This window comes from Leopardus geoffroyi, chromosome A2, assembly GCF_018350155.1.
Source record: "Leopardus geoffroyi isolate Oge1 chromosome A2, O.geoffroyi_Oge1_pat1.0, whole genome shotgun sequence".
Classification (NCBI taxonomy): Eukaryota; Metazoa; Chordata; class Mammalia; order Carnivora; family Felidae; genus Leopardus; species Leopardus geoffroyi.
The window spans coordinates 147,619,902-147,643,746 of record NC_059331.1 but is presented as its reverse complement, the minus strand read 5'-3'; the positions used below and the strand labels follow the sequence as shown (position 1 = coordinate 147,643,746).

The 23,845-nt window shown below is 45.1% G+C and overlaps 2 protein-coding genes and 1 long non-coding RNA gene across 4 annotated transcripts in view; 2 read left to right on the top strand and 1 right to left on the bottom strand.

Moving 5' to 3' along the window:
* Positions 1-23,845, bottom strand: part of MKLN1 (muskelin 1) — a 376,956-nt gene that overhangs the window by 197,530 nt on the left and 155,581 nt on the right. The window lies entirely within an intron of this gene.
* Positions 1-23,845, top strand: part of LOC123606881 — an 82,827-nt gene that overhangs the window by 5,208 nt on the left and 53,774 nt on the right. The gene's annotated exons all lie outside the window — the stretch shown is intronic.
* LOC123606879 lies at positions 4,555-7,918 on the top strand. The gene is made up of 2 exons (XM_045495672.1): positions 4,555-4,738; positions 5,088-7,918. The coding sequence occupies exon 2, from the start codon at positions 7,194-7,196 to the stop codon at positions 7,911-7,913; it is 720 nt and encodes a 239-aa protein (XP_045351628.1). The 5' UTR covers positions 4,555-4,738; positions 5,088-7,193; the 3' UTR covers positions 7,914-7,918.

The window sequence follows — 23,845 nt, the reverse complement described above, 5'->3', positions numbered from 1 at the left end:
CTCTCTCTCTTTCTCTCTCTCTCTCTTTCTCAAAATAAATGAATAAGCTTTAAAAAAAAAAAAAAAAGATGTATCCCTATGTTTATTGCAGCATTATTTTCAACATCCAAGAAATGGAAGCAATTCAAATGTCCATTGATAAATGAGGAGTAAAGAAGATGTGGTATATACATATATAAAAGAATTAAATCTTGCCATTTGCAACAACATGGGTGGACCTAGAGGGTATTATGCTAAGTGAAATAAAGTCAGAGAAAGACAAACACCATATGATTTCACTTACATGAGGAATCTAAAAAACAAATGAACAAATCAACAACAACAACAACAACAACAACAAAAACACTCTTAAATACAGAGAACAAACTGGTGATTGCCAGAGGGGTGGTTGGTGAAGGGATGGATGAAATGGATGAAGAGTATTAAGAGGTACAAACAACAACAAAAAAAAAGAATTCTGACATTAATGAACTATACAGGGTATATCTGATAGATATCCAAGGGGGATTGCCAACTATGCAATATGAAGAATCTATTTTGGTCAAAGTCTTATACCTAGTCACTTTAGAGGCATTTGGCTTTCTTTTATTATTATTTTTTTATAATAATGAGTGAGGGAGGGACAGAGAGAGGGAGAGAGAGAATCCCAAGCAGGCTCCACGTTGTCAGCACAGAGCCCAACTCACAAACTGTGAGATCATGACCTGAGCTGAAATCAAGAGTTGGACACTTAGGGCACCTGGGTGCACAGTCAGCTGAGTGTCCGACTTCAGCTCAGGTCACGATCTTGTGGTTCCTGAGTTTGAGCACTGCATCAGGCTCTGTACTGATAGCTCAGAGCCTGGAGCCTGCTTCAGATTCTGTGACTCTCTCTCACTCCGCCCCTCCCTCACTTGTATCCTCTCTCTCTCTCTGTCTCTCTCTCTCTCTCTCTCTCTCTCTAAAATAAGTAAACATTAAAAAAAAAAAAAAAAAAGAGCCGGACACTTAATCAACGGAACCACCCAGGTGACCCTGGCCACCTTTTTATCTAACCGATCTAGTGGTTGCTTCTTTTGGCTCAGGCACTAATTCCTGAGTCAAAATTTTCTCTGAGCAGCAGAGTTACTGGAGCTCCAGGTATAGCAGCTCCAGAGAGAAGAAACCATCTGTGGCAACCTTCTGCAGTAGGGGAGTAGGGGCACAAGAATAATCCGTGGAAGGAAACCTAGAGAATGTGTTAAAAATCTTAGTTTTGTTCCTAGGTCTGCTACTTTTCTAGCTACGAGACCTTGGGAAATTCACATAACTTCTGAGTCTCATTTTCCACCTCTAAAAGTAAATTTAATCAAACCTATCCTGTCTACTTCAGGATTTGAAGATCAAATGAAGGAAGAGAATGATTATAGAGTGCATAGTTTGTCTACTATGAAATAATGTAAGTTCTCATTTAATTCATAGAAACTCTGAGATACAAATATTGTTCCCCTTTCACAAATGAGAATAATGAGACTTAGAAAGGTTAAATAATTGTTGTCTTTGATTTGCTTCTTCACACGTGTGGGACAGAAGAGAGTGAGGTGAGGGTATTCCTTCGTTTGTCTGTAAGGTCACTCTGGGCCGACTGGCCCTTTGGACCAAAGGTCACACGTCCTCCTTCTCCCAAGTAGTCTCTCCACACCACTCTCTCTGGTTCTGGGTTCCAGTAACCACCCCTGCTCCTTGCTTCCTGTGGTTTCCTGGTATGTTCTCACACTTTTATAAATAGTCTCTTTATTAAGCCTCTTAAATTGCCCAATTTCAGAATGCCATCTGTTTCCAGCTGGGACCTTCAGTGATATAATAACTTATTCAAGGAGGTGTAGCTAGCCAGTGACAGCCAGAATCTCTTTGGTTCAAAAGCCAGTCCTGTTTGATCACATCCCATTCTTCTCAAATGGGAAGAGACTTAGTAAATGGTAAAGTACGATTCAGATATAAGATGTTGTCAAAAAGGACTACCAAAGTTAAAAAGCAAAACCAATTTGGCTGATTTATTTATTTCTAGGCAAAGGAACACACTAGACTAAGGGGGAAAAGAGGTGTTTTTAATTGTAAGGAAGGGGTTTCATGATTGTTATGCTCACTGAAGATTAAAATAACCCCTCTCAACAGGCTGGAATAAGTCAACAGTTCTGTACATGATTGGTTAAAACAAGCCCCATACTTCAGCGGTCGGAAAAAAATAAACCTTCAGATAGGTCTTGTAAGGATCTTGCTTTAGCTGACATGGGTCATGCAAAGTTCATGGTTTCTTTCACAGCTTTAGCTATTTAGGAGAGTAGGAGCACAATACAGTATTCAGTGTGCTATCTCCTAGGCAAGCTCTGCTGTAAATGGGAGAATTTCCTTTTACAAAATTATGCAACAGATGAAGAAACTAATACCCAATTACGTTCAATGTCATGTCTAAGGTCATTCACACAGTTGGCCTTTTGCAGATCTGAATCCAGAACCCAAGTACCTGATTCTCAGTCCACTTTTTTCCTCATGAATTTAGTGGGAACTTTTGAGGACTACACCTGCATTATTCTTCTTCAAACCCTCCATAACTGGCACATAGCAGATACTCAAGAAATATTTCCTGAACTGCATCTCTTAGTTCCTCCCAAATTTCTTCTCACCAGTTGTCTTAGGCAATTAAGTCTGCTATAACAAAAATGCCATAAACTTCATGGCTTAGATGACAAACACTTATTTTTCACAGTTCTGGAGTCGAGGAAGTCCAAAATCAAGGTGCTAGTAGATTCAGTATCTAATGAGAGCCCTCCTCCTGATCTGCACACATCCACCTTCTTGCATCCACCCCTGGTCCCCCAAAATGTGTGTCCCTCTCACTTGCTAAATACATTCATTTCATCCCAACAGCCCCAAAGTTCTTATAGCTCATTCCAGCATAAAGTCTAAAGTCCAAAGTCTTATCCAAATATTGAAAGAGCGGACCTAGACCAGCCGACTCCATTTTGTTCTGTGTCCTCCATCTCGAGCGACTATGTCCCCGACATGGCCCCCTTTCCGGGAAAACCGCAGGAAGAAATTCCCGCTCAAACCTCACACCACGCCTCCTCCCCTTGAGTAACTTCCCGATCACCTGTTCAAACTTTCCATTCAAACCACGCCCGGCAACCTGCACAACAAGACTCTGACCCTTCCCCATCCAGTCGGCTAAGACCACGACCATCACCCCACCAGCTGCCCCTAGATTCCTATAAAACCTTTGTGCTTTTGAAACTCACTCTCCAGCATCTCACCGCTGCGTCAGTGCAAGTAGGGGATTGAGCTCGAGCTAGCTCGAATAAAGGCTCTTTGCTTTTGCATCGGACTCAGTTCCCTGGTGGTCTTTGGGGATCACGAATTCTGGGCATAACATTTGGGGGCTCATCCGGGATCCCCAAGACCCCCGAGGGACCCCCGACCCGGAGAGCCTGACTGGCCACGGTTAGTGTCTGTTCATTCCCTGTCTCTTCCGTGTGAGCTCATTTCTGAAATTCTGGTAGTGCCCGGCGTGGCCTAAGTGGACGCACTGGAGGACCACGGGCTGGGAGTTTCAGAAGACGTTCCGATCCTCCCTTCTGGAGGGACGTGGATTCCCCCCCCTCAAAGGTCTGAGACGAGGCAGGTCGCTCCCGCCGGTCGGTGTGAGGCCGTCGTCTAGCTTTCAGTTTTGCTTCCACGGAGTTGGAAGACTGTTTCTATGGGCCCTCTGTATGTCTGTTTTTTGTGTTTCTCTGTTTTGTTCTGTGGACTTACTGGACGGACATTATGGGACAGACTCAGACTACTCCTCTAAGTATTACGATTGATCACTTTAAGGATGTCAGGGGAAGAGCTAACAACCTCAGTGTGGAAGTCCGAAAGGGTTGGTGGCATGTTTTTTGTTCTAGCGAGTGGCCAGCTTTCAATGTTGGATGGCCGCCAGAGGGAACCTTCGACCTCCCTACCATCCACCAAGTCAGGAGTATCATCTCTCGGCCTAAGACGGGCCATCCTGATCAGCTCCCTTACATTATCACTTGGCAGGACCTTGTAGAAGACCCACCCTCTTGGTTTAAGCCCTTCCTAGCCCCACGCCCTCTGGAGCGGAAACCCATTCTTGCTTTGCAGGGGACGGAGAAGAAGGAGAACAAGAAAAGTCTTACCCAGCCTTCAGCACCCCTCTACCCTGTCCTACAAGGGGGGACTGAAGAATTAATTTTTCCTCCCCCATATAACCCCCCTAGGATGCCGGAAGAACACCATCCTCCCCCTCCGGGGGAGGCAGACGCTGTTCCAAGAGCGGGAGGTGGAAACGCTCCAGTGGGAAGCCCGCCCTTTACCAGACGAAGGGCTCAGAGGGAGCAATCCGCCTCCGCCGCCGACTCCACTATTCTGCCCCTGTGAGCCACCAGACTCCCAGACGCAGAGGGGAATCAGCCCCATCGCTATTGGCCTTTTGCCACTAGTGACCTCTATGATTGGAAAGCTCAGAATCCTGAGTTATCCGAGAAACCGGCAGGGCTTGTTGATTTATTAGACTCTGTTCTTTTTACCCATCAGCCCACGTGGGACGATTGCCAGCAGCTTTTGCAGGTCCTGTTCAAGACTGAGGAAAGAGAAAAAATCCTCAGTGAAGCCCGAAAACTAGTTCCGGGTGCAGACGGGATTCCCACCACCAACCAGGCTCAGATAGATGCCTCCTTCCCCTTAACTCAGCCCAAGTGGGATTTCAACACAGCAGAAGGTAAGGAGAGGCTCCAGGTCTACCGCCAGACTCTAATGAGGGGGTCTCCGAATGGCTGCTAGGAAGCCAACTAGTTTGGCCAAGGTAGGAAATGTGCAACAGGAAAAAGATGAATCTCCAGCTGCCTTTTTAGAACGGATCATGGAGGCTTTCCGTACCTATACCCCTATGGATCCAGAGGCTCCAGAAAGCAAGGCAGCTGTTATCATAGCCTTTGTAAACCAATCGGCCATAGACATTAGGAGAAAATTACAGAAAATAGATAAACTAGGAGAAAAAAAGTCTGCAGGACTTACTGGTAGTAGCCGAAAAGGTATATAATAACCGGGCGCCTCCTGAGGATAAGCAGGCTCGCGCCATGGCGGCTGCCAGCAGTAAGCAGACTCAAGACCTGGCCAGAATACTACTAGCTACCACTGCTGACTCCCCCGAGGAACGAGACCGCCGTCTCTGGCAGCTGGCAGACAACTCAAGAGGAGGTAAAGGAACCACCAAGGTGGGGGGAAAGCAGAGGCTGCAGAAAGATCAGTGCGCATACTGCAAGGAGATAGGGCATTGGGCCCGAGATTGTCCGAAAAAGGCCGGCGGGAAGGGAAGCAAGACTGATCGAGTAAAAGTCTTAGAGCTAGATAAACTGAGTGATTAGGGAAGTCGGGGTTCGGATCCTCTCCCCGAGCCCAGGGTAACTCTTAAAGTGGAGGCGACCCGTGTTGACTTCCTTGTCGACACCAGAGCGCAACATTCGGTCCTCCACACCCCACTAGGAAAGCTAGCCAGCAAGAAGTCCTGGGTACAAGGGGCAACTGGTACGAGCCAGTATTCATGGACTACCCGAAGAACAGTAGATTTGGGGACGGGACGGTTATCCCACTCCTTTATGGTAATACCGGAATGTCCCTACCCGCTGTTAGGACGGGACTTACTGACCAAGATTGGAGCTCAGATAACTTTCAGACAAGGGGAGCCTCAGGTCACCAATGGCAAGGGCCACCCCATCCAGGTCCTGACCATGAAACTAGAGGATGAATACCGCCTCCACCAGGAGGCGCTCCCAAGAGAGGATAATATAGACAGATAGCTACAAGAATTCCCATCGGTTTGGGCAGAGACAGGGGGAATGGGACTAGCTGCTCAAAGGACCCCGGTCCTGGTAGAGCTCAAGCCAGGAGAAGGTCTGGTAAGGATCAAACAATACCGCATGTCTCAGGAGGCGCAGAAGGGGATCCAGCCACACATCCGGAGACTATGAAGCCTAGGGGTACTAGTTCCTTGCCAGTCTGCCTGGAACACCCTCCTACTGCTGGTCAAAAAACCTCACACAAATAACTGTCAACTGGTACAAGACCTCTGGGAAGTAAATAAGAGGGTCACAGACATATACCCAACTGTTCCCAGCCCATATACTCTCTTGAGCTCCTTGGCACCCTCCAGGGTCTGGCATACTGTACTAGATTTAAAGGACGCTTTCTTCAGTCTGCCGCTGGCACCCCAAAGCCAACCCTTGTTCACCTTCGAGTGGCATGATCTGGAGGAGGGCTACACGGGCATCTCACCTAGACATGGCTGCCTCAGGGGTTCAAAAATTCGCCCACAATGTTCGACAAGGCACTACACGAGGACCCGGGTGAGTACAGAAAGTACTCCTACGGTACGTAGATGACATCCTGATTGCTGCGGACACGGCCAAGGACTGTGAGCAAGGGACCCAGGGCCTGCTGGCTACCCTGGGGGCCTTGGGGTACCGGGCATCTGCGAAAAAGGCTCAGATATGCAGGGAGAGGGTAAGTTACGTGGGATACATCCTGGAGGGCAGACAGCGGCGGTTATCAGATGCCAGAAAAGAAACTGTCCTGAAGATCCCTACTCCCACCTCCCGAAGGGAAGTAAGGGAATTTCTAGGATCGGCTGGCTACTGCCACCTCTGGGTTCCGGGTTTTGCTGAGATCACCAGGCCTCTATATGAAGCTACCAAAGAGGGAAAAACATTTGAATGGACTGAAAAAGAAGAAACTGCCTTTAATCAGTTAAAAAAAGGCCCTCCTAAGTGCCCCAGCCCTGGGCCTGCCAGACATTACGAAGCCCTTCCACCTCTTTATAGACGAACACAAGGGAATAGCAAAAGGGGTTCTAACTCAAGCCTTAGGCCCCTGGAACCGCCCGGTGGCTTACCTATCCAAGAAGCTAGACCCAGTGGCTGCCGGCTGGCTGCCATGCCTAAGAATTATTGCGGCGACAGCACTCCTAGTCAAGGATGCAGACAAACTGACCCTAGGACAGGAGATCTGGATCATGACCCTACACGCCATTGAAAGGGTCCTGAAACAGCCTCCTGAAAGATGGATGAGTAACACACGTATGACTCATTACCAGAGCCTCCTACTCAACCCTCCATGGGTGTGGTTCCACCCCAGTGCGGCCCTCAATCCTGCAACCCTGCCGCCCGACCCTGACCTAGATGCTCCACTACATGACTGCGGGGATCCTGGAGCAAGTACATGGATTCCGGACAGATCTGACCGACTGGCCCCTCCCCGATGCCAAGGCTACTTGGTTCACTGATGGCAGCAGGTTTGTGTGGGACAGACACAGGTATGCGGGTGCAGCGGTGGTCACCGAAACAGACACTGTATGGGCGGAGGTTCTACCCTCCGGGACGTCAGCCCAGCGAGCAGAGCTCATCGCCCTCACCAAGGCGCTGACACTGGGAGCTGGAAAACGGCTTAACATCTACACAGACAGCCGTTATGCGTTTGCCACAGCTCATATTCATGGGGCAATTTATCAGAAGAGGGCGTTACTGACGGCAGAAGGACGGACTATAAAAAATAAGCAGGAGATACTTGACCTGCTTACGGCCTTATGGCTTCCTGCCAAGTTGACCATTATCCATTGCCAAGGACACCAGAAAACTGATAACCCGGTAGCTAAAGGTAATCGAAAGGCTGACCAGGCAGCCAAGGCAGTAGCCCTTATTTCAGTCCCCACCATGACCATACAACTACCGGACCCGGGAGACCCAATTTTACCAGACCAGCCCAAATACTCCCAGGAGGAGTTACAGCGGATCAAGAAGCTCCCCATGGCCCAGGAGATAAAGGGATGGTGGTATACACCTAACAAGGAGCTCGTGGTGCCAGACTGGCTCGGAGTCTCAGTATTAGAGCACATGCATTGATCTACTCACATGGAGGCCCGAAAATTAAAAGACTTAATCCAACATGCCAGAATCAAGATTCACCAACAGGACACCAAAATAGAGCAAGTTGTATCTGCCTGCAAGACCTGCCAACTCACCAACGCGAGAGCCACATCAAATGAAAAAGGAACCAGGCTCAGAGGCACCAGACCGGGAGCCCAATGGGAGGTCGACTAAACTGAAGTTAAACCAGGAAAGTATAGTTATAAATATCTTTTAGTATTTACAGACACCTTCTCTGGCTGGGTAGAGGCATACCCAACTAAGCATGAAACGGCTCAGATGGTGGCTAAGAAGCTACTAGAAGATATCTTACCCAGGTTTGTTTTTCCTGCCATGATAGGATCAGACAGTGGACCAGCTTTTATCTTGAAGGTAACGCAGGCAGTAGCCAAAGCTGTGGGGGCAAACTGGAAATTACATTGTGCTTATAGGCCCCAGAGCTCAGGACAGGTAGAAAGAATGAATAGAACCCTAAAAGAGACCCTTACCAAATTAACCATGGAGACTGGCGGGGACTGGGTGACTCTCCTACCGTATGCCCTTTACCGGGTTAGGAACACTCCTTACACCTTGGGTTTTATTCCCTACGAGATCATGTTTGGCAGGCCACCCCCTATTATTCCCAACCTTCGAGCTGAACTTCTTATTGAATTTAAAGATCAAGAACTTTTTCTTTCCTTGAGAAGGCTCCAGAAGGGCCGCGCCTCGGTGCCATCTACGAGGCTGGCCTGACTCCAACACCTCATCAGTACAGGCCGGGAGACTGGGTCTACATCAAGAGGCACTGCCGAGAGACCCTCGAGCCATGCTGGAAGGGAGCCTACATTGTGGTGCTGACAACCCCCACTGCTCTCAAAGTAGACGGCATCACGACCTGGGTCCATCACACCCACGTTCAGCCAACAGACCCCTCCTCCATCCGGAAGGACTTCGTCACACGATGGGCCGTCAGTCGGGACCAACACAACCCGCTCAAGCTCAAGCTACAACGCATTCGACCCACCTAATATTGGTAACTGTTAGCTCTGCTTGCCACTGCTCATGCTGCCGAGAGTCCCCACGCCCCCCAAAACATCACCTGGCAGATCATAGACACCAGCTCAGGGACGATACTTAATCAGACTTCCCAGAGCCACCCCAAGGACACTTGGTTCCCAGAACTTTACGTAGACCTCCAAACTCTGCTCCCCTTGTCACCATATGCCCCTGGATTCCACGCGCAGAACCTTTATTTCTGCATCTGCCCCGGCCACTCTCGCTCAAGCACATGCGGGGATGCGGCTGACTACTTTTGCGCCTCCTGGTCATGTGTCTCGACGGGGCACATCTGGTGGACCCCACCACACACCAGAGATCTCATCGTGGTAAAGCGGCCCAGTGGCCCCCAACCGCCATATGCCTGAGGGTGCGGTAATCCCATAGTTATATCCTTTACAAGCCAAGGTAAAAAAACAACAGGATGGGAGAGTGGAAAAACCTGAGGACTCAGGATATACGACCAGGTTAGGCTGGGAGCCAAGGACAAGGGAACATTATTTACCCTCTGAATGCAAGTGACTCCCCTTGCCCAGCAGTCCCCCACGGGGTAGGACCCAACCAAGTACTAGTTTCCTGACCTGCCCCTACCCGGGCGGCCAGGCCCAGAAACACCCAGGCCCCGGCCACAAAGCCCTCCATATCCCCTGTCCCTACCAGAGCGTTACCCGCATCTCCTGCCCCGGGTCACAACTTACTATCTGATACAGACCTCCTGTGGAGCACGGTTGTCGGAGCATACCAGGTACTAAACACTTCTAGGCCCGACCTGACCAAGTCCTGTTGGCTCTGTCTAGATGTCCGGCCCCCATATTACTAAGGTATTGTCATTAAAGGCAATTATACAGCAGCCTCCAACTCTAGCTCCTGCAGATGGCAGCAGGCTACTGCAAGACTAACCCTCCAGGCGGTAACAGGGCAGGGCACTTGCATAGGCCACGTGCCCCCCAGGCAGTCACATCTCTGTAATGAAACCCTAACAGTCCCCAGGGAGACAGTGTATCTACTTCCCCCCCAAAAATGCATGGTGGGCCTGTTCCAGTGTCCTCGCTCCCTGCGTCCACTCCCAAGTCTTTAACTCCTCGAAAGAAGGCTTCTGCATACTCATGCAGTTGATCCCCAAGCTAGTGTACCATTCGGGGAAAAAAAATACTTAACAGGTTAGGCTCTACTAACCCCCGAAGTAAGAGAGAGCCTATTACAACCCTAACTCTGGCTGCGCTCTTGGGACTGGGATTAGTGGGGGCAGGGACCGGAATATCCTCACTCGTCATCCAGGACAAAAACTATGGAACCCTAAGGGCAGCCATTGACTTAGACATAGAAAGAATTGAGAAATCAATTTCTCATTTACAAGAATCCCTTACTTCCTTATCAGAAGTAGTACTCCAAAACTGAAGGGGATTAGACTTATTTTTCATGCAGCAAGGAGGACTATGTGCAGCCCTAGGGGAAGAATGTTGCTTCTATGTTGATCACTCGGGGGTCGTAAAAGAATCTATGGCCCTCATAAGGGAAGGGCTACAAAAACGAAAGTTAGAGAGAGAACAATCTCAGTCCTTTGTTCAACTGGTCTCCCTGGTTAACTACCCTCATCTTGGCCCTTGCCGGACCCCTCGCCATCCTGCTCCTACTAGTAACCCTCGGACCCTGTATCATCAACAGGCTGGTCTAGTTTGTCAGGGACCGCATGGGGGCCATCCAACTAATGGTCCTCCGTGCTCAGTACAAGGCCTGATAACAGAAGAGGACAAAATAGAAATGCAGCGGGTCCCATGATTGGGTCCGCAAGCTACATGACAAGGGGGGAATGAAAGAGTGGACCTAGGCCGGCCGACTCCATTTTGTTCTGTGTCCTCCATCTTGAGTGACTATGTCCCCGACATGGCCCCCTTTCCGGGAAAACCGCAGGAAGAAATTCCCGCTCAAACCTCACACCACGCCTCCTCCCCTTGAGTAACTTCCCGCTCACCCGTTTAAACTTCCAGTTCAAACCACGCCCGGCAACCTGCGCAATGGGACTCTGACCCTTCCCCAGCCAATCGGCTAAGGCCACAACCATCACCCCTCCAACTGCCCCTAGATCCCTATAAAACCTTTGTGCTTTTAAAACTCGCTCTCTGGCATCTCACCGCTGCATCGGTGCAGGTAGGGGATTGAGCTCCTGCGAGCTCAAATAAAGGCTCTTTGCTTTTGCATCGGACTCGGCTCCCTGGTCTTTGGGGATCACGAATTCTGGGTATAACAATATCATCTAAATCCAATATGGATGAGACTCATCCTGAGGCAGAATTCCTCTCCAGCTAGGAACCTGTGAAACCAAGTTAAGTGCTTCCACAATAGGGTGGTAGGACAGACTAGAGACATACATTTGCATTACAAAAGAAAGAAATTGGAAAGAAGGAAGGGGTGGTAAGTCCCATGAAAGCAAGGGAAAATGAATGAGAGCTTAAAGCCTGAGAATAATCCCCTTTGGCCCCATGCTGCCTTTAGCACCACCTTTTGGACCCCCAAAAGAGGGTCCAGTTGGGGATGGCCACTGCTTTACTGTCTTGCCTGAGAAACGTTCTCCAGCTATACCCGGTGGTGGTCACACCCCCGGGGCTCCGGGTAGCCCCGCCCCAGAGCTGTGGGTGGAAGCCATCTGGCCTGTTGTAACAGATGATAGCCTCTCTTTTGAAACCCTGATGGTACCCCTAATGATCTCGAATTGTTTTCAGGATCATTCTTTCCCTGTCTTGAAGAATAGCTTTTGTTCCAACCTAACAGCTCTGTGGTCCTAGTCCTACAAAATGCAAGACGTCCAACAGCCTTTCTTCATTCCATCCATCTCCATCCCCTTCAGTTCAATGGAGTATCCCTGCTGGGGTGGCTGATTAGTTCTACGATTCATATCCACGCTAATCTCTTTATCAAATGGTCAGTAAACCGTACCTTTAGTTTCTTTAAATATGCTTTCTCATCTTTTGTAATGTGGACAGTCTTAGGATTTTCGAAAGCTTTAAATTCTGGTTCCTTTTTGCATAAATTCTATCATCAGTTCATATCTCTCTTCTCTTATTTTACCAATAAGCCGTCAGGAGGAACCAAGCCACTTCTTCAACACTTTGCTTAGAAATCTCAGCTTGAGATTTCACAGGGTACAAGAACAAGATTACAAATCAGCCAAATTCTTTGCTACTTTATAACAAAGATCACCTTTCCTCCAGTTTCCAATAACCTGTTCCTCATTTCTGCCTGAAACTGGAATGGCCTTTACTGTCCATATTTCTAGCAACATTCTATTCATGTACAACCAAAAAAAAAAAAAAAAGGCATTCTCTCCAGCTCTCTTCTTTCTGAGCCCTTGGCAAAATCACCTTTAGTAGTCTCTTCACAACAATATTGAGTTTTTCCATCATGCACCCCACCCCACCCCCCGACTCCAGCCCCCACCCATTATCCACTTCCAAAGCTGCTTCCACACTTTTAGGTGTTTGTTACAACAGTACACCCACAGTTAGCCTGTGCTACTGTAACAAAAATATAATAGACTGGGTGGCTTAAACTAACCTTAACAATAAAAGTTATTTTGCCTGCAAAAAATGGGTTTACTCAGAAATAGCAGATGGGTGCCTGGGTGGCTCAGTCAGTTAAGTGTCTGACTTTGGCTCAGGTCATGCATTGTCTCACAGTTTATGAGTTAGAGCCCCGCGTCGGGCTCTAGGCTAACAGCTGGGAGCCTGGAGCCTGCTTCAGATACTGTGCATGTGTGTCTCTTTCCACCCCTGCCCCATTCTCACCCTGTCTCTCTCCCTCTCAAAAAATAAACTTAAAAAAAAAGTTTAGAAATAGCAAATAGCAGAGATTGCAATTCAGGACGTGCAAGCTACTGCAAAACCATACATAAGTTCAACAAACAAAGGAGAGGGATGTTATTTTAGGAAGAAGAAAGAAAGAGGAAGTCCGGAAGGATTGTTTTGAATGAAAGGCCATTGGAGAAAAGCAAGAGTTCAAGGTGATGACTTCTCATTAGCTGGTTGCAGAGGGAGTCAATGTCTTGTAGAAGATACAATATACATCTTTTCTCTGTTAGGGCCTGTAATTGATGATTCTTTCCTGGAGATGATTCTTCTGTTGGGGCCTGTAATAGACACTTATGTTGGGAGTCTATAATGGACAATTCTTCCTATAACTGACATTGAGTGGTATGTCTGCCCTCTGTCTTCTTTAGTGAGGTTTTCCTTTATTAATTTTCATACAACAAACATTACTCACACACGCAGGCTGGGAAGTCCAAAATCAAGGCACCAGTAGATGTGGTGTCTACCACCCTATTCCTAGTTTGCAGATGGCGGCCTTATTGCTGTATTGCTGAGAGAGAAGAGTAAAGGTCTCATCCCCCACCCTTTTTTTGTTTGTTTGCTTAATGTTTATTTATTTATTTTGGGAGGAAGGGGCAGAGAGTGGGAGAGCCCACTTAGTGGGGCTTGATCTCATCAATCACTTAACCAGTTGAGCCACCCAGGCACCCCTGGTCTCGTCCCCTTATAAAGGCCCTAATCCCATCAAGAGGCTCCACCTTCATGACTTCATTGAAAGCTAATCACACCTTTCAAAGGCCCCCACTTTCTAAAACCAACACATTGGAGATTAGGGCTTCAACATACAAATCTGAGGAGAATACATTCATTCAGCCCATAATGTAGTTTATGATTACATTTTTTTTTTAATCAAAGGAGTTTGCTTAGGGATCATCTATAGATCAGAAGACTGGAAAGAATTAGAAGCATGGGGGCTGCCCATCCATTTTTGGCTAGTAAATGAAGAAAATGATCATAGGGATTAGAATTTACCCCAAAATAATTCCCATTGAGCATTTCTTGCATACCAGGAATATGCATGCATTATCTCAATTAATCCTCACAGCAATCCTGCAAGTAAACTCAGGTTTTTGGAGGTCAAGATTTGGCAAACTCATATGTGCCCTATTATCCAATTCTCAATGTATGCATTCAGGATTCAGAAGGCCAAGAGGAATATGTGATGTATTCCCACGACTAATGGTTCTGTCTCAGTCTTATTTCTGTTCTCTCATGGTTCCCATATTAACTCATTTCAATTTTGGTCTTGTTGTTTGGAATCCTTTCTTTGAGCACAACATTGCAAAAAGGGGAAGATGAAAGCAAATTTGTAAGTAAGCTCTTTGCAAGTAAGGAGATACCACCTTTATTTTTTAGGACAAGGAACTTCTGCCAGCCCCGGTGGGACCTCTGTCCTCCCAGGTCACAGGTGAACACGGAGATTAGTTTCAGGTGTGAAGCTCAGGTCTGTCTGCTCCCAGGAGATGGCAGCAGCAGCCGCCACAGCCTCAGCCTGCTGGAGATAGCAGACAGGATTCGTCCTTTTGCCTCTTGGCATCCAAGCCTAGAAATTCCTGGTATTAGAGACCACTTTATCCCTCCCTTGGTTTGCTCGGCTTGGTTGGAGCTGAGGCACAGGGAATGCTGGAACTGGCAATGATTCGTCATCTCATAAACGCCTAGTTTTTTTGTAAACACTTTGGTCTGAACTGTGACCTTGAAGCATGTGTGAAGGAGGACCAGGAAGTCTCTGGCCAGAGAAAAGAGCTTCAAAAAGAAACAAATACAGTTGACCCTTGAACAGGGTTAGGGGCACCAACCTCCCTCCCCACTCTCTTGCAGTCCAAAATCCATGTATAACTTTTGACTCCCTAAAAACTTAACTACAAATATCCTACTGTTGACTGGAAGCCTTACCCATAACATGAACAGTTAATTAACACGTATTTTATCTGTTATGCATATTATATGCTTACATATTATATTCTTACAATAAAGTAAGCTAGAAAAAGAAGAAAACATTATTAAAATCATAAGGAAGAGAAGATACCTTTACAGTACTGTACTATACTTATCAAAAAAAGAAATCCACTTATCAGTGGACCCATGCAGGTCAAAGCCACGTTATTCAAAGGTCGGCTGTAGGAACTTAAACACTTACATCCACACAGGTGTAAATGCAGAACCCCAGCTCACAGTTTGGTGCCACACAGAGAATATAGAGTCTCAACCCAGCCTCCCAGCTACCAGCCAGCTGACCTTGTCACTGAACCTGTCAGAGCTGCAGTTTCCTAGCAATCAGCTTAGCATGGATGCAGTGATGTAAAGTGCCTGCTAATTCTTAAATTATGAGTTACTGTACTTTTATTTTCTGGATTCAGTAAGCTTGGGCCTTCACCCTTTCAGAATGTTAAAAATCCCAGACACAACAAGTGCTACAGGAGCCAAGTAATCCCAGGTGAGCACATATCCTGGTTCGGCGAACACTGCCAGGAGGTGGGCAGGAATCCCAGGAAATGTCTGAACACCACGCAGCTATGGATGAACTGTCAACTGCTGGGGGTTGCTTTGCAAATTACCACATCTAAATGAGGCTGACAAAATAATATTCCAGAAAGCAATTAAAACTGATTCCTAGTGTATTTGGAACCAGAAGTCCTTTTGGGAAAAGTGAAACAGGCTCAGAAAAAATTATCCTACTCCTCTGGGTAGAAATGTTTGAGGTTAAGGGGCACCTAGGTGGCTCAGTTGGTTGAATGTTGGGCTCTTGATTTCGCCTCAGGTCATGATCCTAGCGTCGTGGAATTGAGTCCCACCTCGGACTCCACACTGAGTGTGGAACCTGCTTAAGATTCTCTCTCTCTCTCCCTGTGCCCCTGTCTTCCACTCACACTCTCTCTAAAATACAAAAACATTAAAATTAAAATTAATTAAAAATTTTTTTAAGCAAAAGAAGTGTTTGAGGTTAAGGGAATTCTTAAGTCATGATCTGTCAGTGCTTCTGTCCCATTGTTACCGTCAGGAGCTCAACATGGTTTTTGCAAAAGAGAAAATGTAACTCACTCCTCTCATTTCCTCCCTGCTTCATGACCTCCTTGTCCTGGTCTTCATCACCTGGACTGCTTCAACTTGCATCCATTTATTCAGTAAATACTTACTGGTCCCCTACCATGTGCCAGGTGCTGGGAATATACCTAGCTTATTAAGGAGGTCACAGTCAACTAGTCCAAATATGAAATGGGTTAAATATACAGAGTAGCCAGAAAGGATTAACATATAAATATAAAATACAAAGTGACAATAGTGGCCATAGTGGTGGTTAGCAGTAGCATTATCTCCATAAGGACACAGGCCAAATATCTTTCCTAATTAAAGCTCTATCTAGAATATAGTAGACTCATCTAGACTAGACCTACGGGTGTTAGCCCCTGCGAGTCTGTAAGGCAACCTCTTCTTCCCCTTTCACATGAAAGTCATCATATGAGAATCCCTTTCTGAGTTAAGAAACTTTGGATGCAGAAAGACACTTTATTTATTTATTTTTTTGTTTATTTATTTTTGAGAGAGAGAGAGAGAGAGTGATTGAGAGAGAGAGAGAGAGAGAGAGTGAGTGGGGGGTTGGGAGGGAAACAGAGGATCCCAAGCAGGCTCTGCGCTGATAGCACAGAACCTGATGCGAAGCTTGAACTCATGAACTGTGAGATCACGACCTGAGCAGAAGTCAGACGTTTAACCGACTGAGTCACCCAGACACCCCTAGAAAGCCACTTTAAATGGAAACATGTACTATGTCACCTGACATGAAAGGATCAGGCTGACTGGGGACGACTTCTTTATGTTTTCTGCGTTAGGACATCAGCACAGTTGATGATCGGGTTGAATAAGTTTCAGTGTTAACTGAAACAGAGAACTACAAAATGACCAAAATAGAAGAGCATAGTGACAGCGAGTTCTAGGTGGCTCTGCACTAGAAAAGAGAACCAGATCCAGCATGCAGAGCAGGTCAGAGAGTAAGGGAACAGGGATGTCGTGGGACAAGGGACTCGGCTGAGCTGCACAGTACACCGAACAAACACAAAAGAAGCAAACCAGTTCTCCTGGTTCCCCAACATCTCAGATCATTCGGAGGAGGTCAGCTGAAGTTTGTCTTCAGAGAGACACCAGATGCCTTCATACTGTTGGAACAGGACCAAATCATTTCTCAAATGCAAATTTTTATAGAGACCTTATATTGATAATTTTCATTTATTTTCTTCCCGTATATTTCCAAATAAGCTCAAAATCATTTCCTGTCCCTTCATCTCTACAACCAACTTCCAGCAATGCCACTTACTAAATATAGAGCACAAAGATCAAGAACCTCTGGCCTTTGGCCTAATTTTATGCAATTTCATGTTCAGGTCACTGCTCTAAGAGCCCAAAAAATAACCAGCATTATAATGGGATTCTCTGGTGAGCATGTTCAGAGAGATGCCACTGAGCAGTGGCTCTCATTCTTGGCTGCATGTTGGAATCACATGGGGAGCTTTTAAAACTTCCCACACCACATCCCCAAACAGTTACATATCAGGGGTGGGACCTAGGCATTGATAACATTCAGTTTCTCAAAAGGTTTCTCTTTTTTTCTTTCCCTTAAAATTATGGATGTGGCTTTATTTACCAAAGATGCTGGCTGGGGCTGGTTCTGCCAGCCAGGTGCTTAGTTTCTCAAAAGATTTCTATGTGCAGCCAAGGTTGAGAACTTTTCCCCTTTATGCTTACAGGAAGCTGTTGGTACCTGACAGCTAAGCTGTCCTTCTCCCTTTGGAATTTGTCTTGAGAAGTAAGCATCAGGAAACCAGATGCAGCAATGGCAGCTAGTTTGGACCTCCACTTAGTCGTAAGATTCCCATTTTAACTTTCCCACCTTGTCCACCAGGTCTACAATGAAAATTATTTGGTACTTAAAGTTGTGTTTCAGGGAGAATTGATAGCAGGTGATGCCAGTGTAAATGCCATGCTCTAGAGTCCCCACATTCATCCTAAAAGCAAACAGAAATGCTTTTTTAAATCCCCCATACTAGGTCTTTTTCCTCTCCTTTAAAAAAATTTTTTTTTACATTTATTTATTTTTGAGAAACAGAGTGAGACAAAGTGTGAGCTGGGGAGGGGCAGAGAGCGGACACACAGAATCTGAAGCAGGCTCCAGGCTCTGAGCAAGCGGTCAGCACAGAGCCTGATGCGGGGCTCGAACCCACAGACTGTGAGATCATGACCTGAGCCGAAGTCGGACGCTCAACCGACTGAGCCACCCAGGCACCCCACTTCTCCTCCTTCTTTACCCATTTTTCTCTTCCCCTCTCTTCCTACCTATCTCCTTCACTGCTCTCCCATGCTATCACTGACTCTCTGTCCTATTCCTCTTACCCCTTGTTTATCTTTCATTACCTTCTGCATCTCCCTGTTCCTTTTGCATCTGACTTGACTCCTTTCACTCTTTATTGTCTTTTCTCCCCCTTACCCACAACACACACCTCTCTCCTCTGTTTCATCATCTTTTCCGCTTGCTGCTCCTTAATGGACTATGCTATAGAATAAAACCATTGTCAGATATTTATAATTACTGAATCAAGTATTTGTTATTAACTGTAAAAGTAGATAAGTCGTGGGGTTCCTGACTGGCTCAGCCACTGAAGCATGTGACCCTTGACCTCCAGGTTGTGAGTTTGAGCCCCCTCCCCCCCGTTGGGCATAGAAATTACTTAAATAAATGAAAGCAATTAAGTTCCGAAAATGCTATATATGTCTCTCCAAGGAGAAAGAAAGAAAAAAAAAACTTGCTCATAGCATTCTTTAAATACTAACTATAATAATTATTTTTCTTATAACTTCCTTTATTGACCTAAGATTACTTTTGTCATGTAGTTCAGTGACCCTCAATACAAAAATGGTTCTTTGTTCTTCAACAATCCGGACAGCAGTAGCTGACACCACCTTAAAAAGAGAAACAAGCTAAAAACAGTAGTTGAGTGTATGCGCCCTGAATTGCATATTCAGTTGCAAAATCATCATTATCATTATTATTGTAATTGCAGAGAGGAGGCATTTAAATAATTGTTCAAAGTATCTTCTTGAGGAAATAAGTAAATCAGGGCCAGCTGTCACAAATCAACCTACAATAATAATCCCGTATGTGCATCCTCAGTATTCATAGCAACTCTTCAATAACAAATTTGTGCATTCATCTAATGTCCTTAAACAACCTAAAAAATAACAGACAAACCTTGATCAACTCCAGTGTCTCACCTGGTAGTTGACCTATGCTTTTAAGCCGTGTCCCTGAACAACCTTAGAATCATAAGCCACCAAACAAAAATTGTACCACCAATTCAATGACAAACTGGGTGGGTAACCCAGCATCTACCTGCTCTGTTATGGCAACAATTCTGGGTACACAAGTAGAGTGGAAACAGGATAGATAGACCAGCAGACAACTAAAACATTTAGGAGAAATATCCACAAAGATAGACAAAGATGGACTTGAAACTTGTAAACAAGTGGGAACTATGAGAAAAGAGGAAAGGTCTTGTTTTTAATTTAGTGAAATCAGCCAAAAGTATTTGAGATTTTTCTCTTCCCAAGATACAGCTGTGAAATGACTAATAGGAATTAAGTGAGCCTGCACCAAGAACTGAATGTGCCACTTCACTGGGAACAGAAAATGTTCCCCTGATAGAGGCTGTCCTCTCAGATTAGTACCTTGGGTATTTTAAAGAGGATCAGCCAGACACAGATACGGTGCATTTACAAAGAACAAGAATTATCCAAGCATCTTTGAAACTTTTCGCTGTATCATTGGTGCTTTGGGATCATGTTTATGTCTTTAATTCCATGTCCCTGAAGAAACTCAGGAGAGAGGGAAAAAGGAAGAGGGAGAAAGAAAATTTCCCGCCACGTTGGTTTTTCCTTGCTGGGCTACTGTCGTGTTCTAGTAGAAGTCTTCTTGCAGAAGACTTGGCCTGGCCAATTTAAGAAGGGTGAATGACCAGTACTTAAGAAAGTTAGTAACTGCCCTGATCCAACCTTCCCAGGGTCTAAAAATCACACAACTGGTTGCAATGGATCAATATTATTTGCATATTTGCATATCCCCAGCTAAAATCATGCTTCCTACACACAGCCTCATCCTGTTTCAGTAATTAAAATATTTTTTCAACAAAAGTATCAGAAGGGGTACTGATTGACATTTTGAAAGATGTTTCAAGGCACAATCTGTGTATTTTTTTTCTCATTGTAAAAGTGAGACACCAACTAAATTCAAACTTCAAAAAAGTTTAAAGGGGAAGGGCACCTGGGCAGCTCAGTTGATTAAGCAGCTGACTTCGGCCCAGGTCATGGATCTTATGGTTCGTGAGTTCCAGCCCGGCATTGGGCTCTCTGCTGTTAGCACAGAGCCTGCTTCAGATCCTCTGCCCCACTCTCTCTCTGGGATCCCCTGTCTCCCTCGCTCTCTGCCCCTCCCCTACTTGTATACACTCTCTCTTTAAAAATTATTTTTTAGGGGCGCCTGGGTGGCTCAGTCGGTTGAGCGTCCGACTCCGGCTCAGGTTGCAATCTCACTGTCAGTGAGTTCGAGCCCCGCGTCGGGCTCTGGGCTGATGGCTCAGAGCCTGGAGCCTGCTTCCATTCTGTGTCTCCCCCTCTCTCTGCCCCTCCCCCGTTCATGCTCTGTCTCTCTCTGTCTCAAAAATAAATAAAACGTTAAAAAAAAATTAAAAAAATAAAAATAAAAATTATTTTTTAAAGTTTAAAATGGAAAGAAAAATCTCACTCTTATCCCAAGATAAGCACTGTTAACTATTTGTGTATTCTTTCCACATAAGCATATATAATATATACACCATTTTTATACAAAGCAGGTCATATAATATACAGTGTCCTATTGTGAGATAATAGAAAATATACATGTTGGTTTCTAACCCCTCAGTTCCTGGCACAGAGCTCCTAAGGCCCTTGTACATTTCTAAGTGATAAGAGCACCAGGAGCATTTTTTGTTCTAATATTTGGTCTTTGATCCCACTTCCTGACACAAGTTCCTAAATCCCTTTGATTTCCTCGCAGTGTCTTTTGTTCTAGTGAGGTGGGCTCCTGGATGGCTCCTGAATGGGGGCTGATCCCCAGAAAGACCAAACCATGATTACAAGCTTGGAATTTTCAGCCCCACCCCTCACTCTCCACAGAGGGAGAAGGGCTAGAAATGGAGTTAATAATTGATGATGCCTTCATGTTGAAGCCTCCATGAAAATCCCAATAGTATGGGGTTCAGAGAGCTTCCAGATTGGTGAACACATCCAGTTAACGGGCGGTTGACACAGCCCACCCAACTCATTAGGGACAGAAGATCCTGCACTTGGGACCCTCCCAGACCTCATTCTATATATCTCTTCATCTGGCTGTTGTTCATCTATATCCTTTACATTATCCTTTATAATATAATAAACTGGCAAACATAGTGTTTCCCTGAGTTCTGTGAGCTCTTCTAGCAAGTAATTGAATCCAAAGGGTTAAGAGGTCATGGGAAACTCTGATTTGTAGCCAAGACAGAAGTTGTGAATAACGTAGGGACCTACTACTTGAGAATGGCATCTGAAGTCAGGAGCAATCACATGAGACTGAGCCCCTAACCTGTGGGATCTTACTCTATCTATAGGTAGGGCCAGAGTTGAATTAAATTGCAGGATACCCAGCTGGTGTCACAGAGAATTAGTTGGCATGGGAAAAACTCCCACATATCTAGTATCAGAGTATTGTGAGTGTGGTGGTAGTGTGAGAGCAAAGGAGACACACGGGAAGAAGACTGGGTTTTTCCTAAACACCCATACCTTGCTTCATTCATTTAATAATATGTCAGAAATATTTCCATGTCAATACATGTAGAGCTTCCAAGATCTTTTAATCACTGGATATGCCATAATTTATTTAACCATTGCTCCATTGATGAACTTTTAAATCATTTCCACTTTTGGGTATTATAACCAATGTTTCCATGAATCATTGGGAACTTGTATGACTCTATCTGTAGAGTAAATTCCTTTAAGTGAAATTGCTAGGTCAAAATATATGTACGTTTAAGATTGAATTAGATGTTTCCATATTGTAACCCCAAAATAGTTGTTCAGAACACATTTCTACCAACAGTACAAGTTCACTTATATCCTTGCTAAAACTGAGTTTTATCAAACTTGCAACTTTTTGTCAATCTCATAGGTAAAATCGTATCACATTGTTGTGATTTGCACTTTCTAAGCACTAGTGGAGTTTTGTTTTCTCCCCCGAGTAGTTTTTGCCATACTTACTTTATGAAATAGTTGGCCATATTCTTTGCCCGTTTTTCAGTTTTCCTCATAAAACTGTTAACCTTTCTTTATGTAATAAATAAGCACTTTTTCTCTTGGGTTTCAAATAATTTTTCTTCTATGCCATTTGTCCTTTGGCTCTATTTACAGTGTTTTCTTGTTTTCACTGTTGTCATATTAGTTTTCACCATATGAAAGTTTATTTTTTTAATTTAATTTTATTTTTAAGTAGACTTCATGCCCAGCACAGAGCCCAATGCGGGACTTAAACTCACAACCCTGAGATCAAGACCCAAGCTGAGATCAAAACTTGGATGCTTAACTGATTGAGCCACCCAGGCACCCCTACCCTATGAAAGTTTTAAATGTTTTATACCAAAGCATTTATCAACATTTTCCCTTTTTGGTTTCTGAGTTTTGTCTCTGTTTTAAATACTAGCCCTCTTGCATGATGGGTCTCTTTGTAGTTACTAACACTTTAATGTATCAGGGCTTGATTTGAATTCCACTGTGTCATATAGTATAGGTTAAAAGATTGGATTTTACTATGGAAAGAAGAAACTTACAAAGTCAAGGTCGTTAAGAGAAGGGAAGATCCTCTTATTGTCCCTGGCTGACCTGCTGACCTCACGGAATGGGTTGTGTTCCAGGGAAGGGAACTCTGCCTCTCTTTTGATCTCTTCTTTGTATAAAACAGGTAAGTGTGAGAGTAAGCCTTATCAGTGAAAGGAAGAATCAGACTGTCTTGGCATTAGGCAGCCTGGATGTTAGTGCCAGCTATTTACCAGGGGCGCCTGGGAAACACACAAACTGCCCAGCATCCAGACTTTTGGGCCCATGGGATGTTAACATAAGCAAAGCCAGTGGTCCCACGGGAAGCTGAGCGTGTGGACAGCTCCTCAGCCTAGGAGAAACCCCTTTCCTCAGGCTCCATTCCTCCCCATACCTGGTTTGAGCTAGCTCATTGTCCACGCAATGCAGAATGAGCACCTACATTCATTTACTATAAGCCTACTCTTTGTATCACATTAGTTAATGAGTTAGGGAATGGAGGTGAGATGGACTCTTTTTTTTTTTATTCCCAACTTTTTATTTTGAATATTTTCAAAGGTCACAAGAATGACACAATGACTGCCTTTATATTCTTCACCTAGATTCACCAATTGTTAACATTTTGTCATCTCTGCTGTCTCTTTCTATAAATACACATTTTTATGCATTGAAGCATTTGAAAGTGAGTTGAATACTTTATGATGGTTCACTAAAATAATTCAGTATACATCTCCCAAAAATAAAGGCATTATCCCACATAACTGCAATGCCATTTTCAGACCTAGGAAAATTAATGATTCAATATCTTTAATTCCACATCGAAATTTCTCTAATTGTCCTAGATGTCTTTTATGGCCATCTTTTTTTGTTTGATCTAAGATCTTAACAAGGTCCATACACTACATTTGATTCTGTCTCTAGTCCAGGGTGCCAAGGTGAACATCCAGCTTTTCATTGTCATGACTGGGGGTGCTACTGGCATCTAGTGGATAGGGACCATGGATTCCTGCCAAGTATCCTATAATACACAGACAATCCCCCCCCCCCCCAACACACACACACAATGAAGAATTAGCTGATTCAAAATGTTTAATCTCAACTAGTATTAAGATTAAAAAACCTCTCTAGTCTATCTAGAACAGT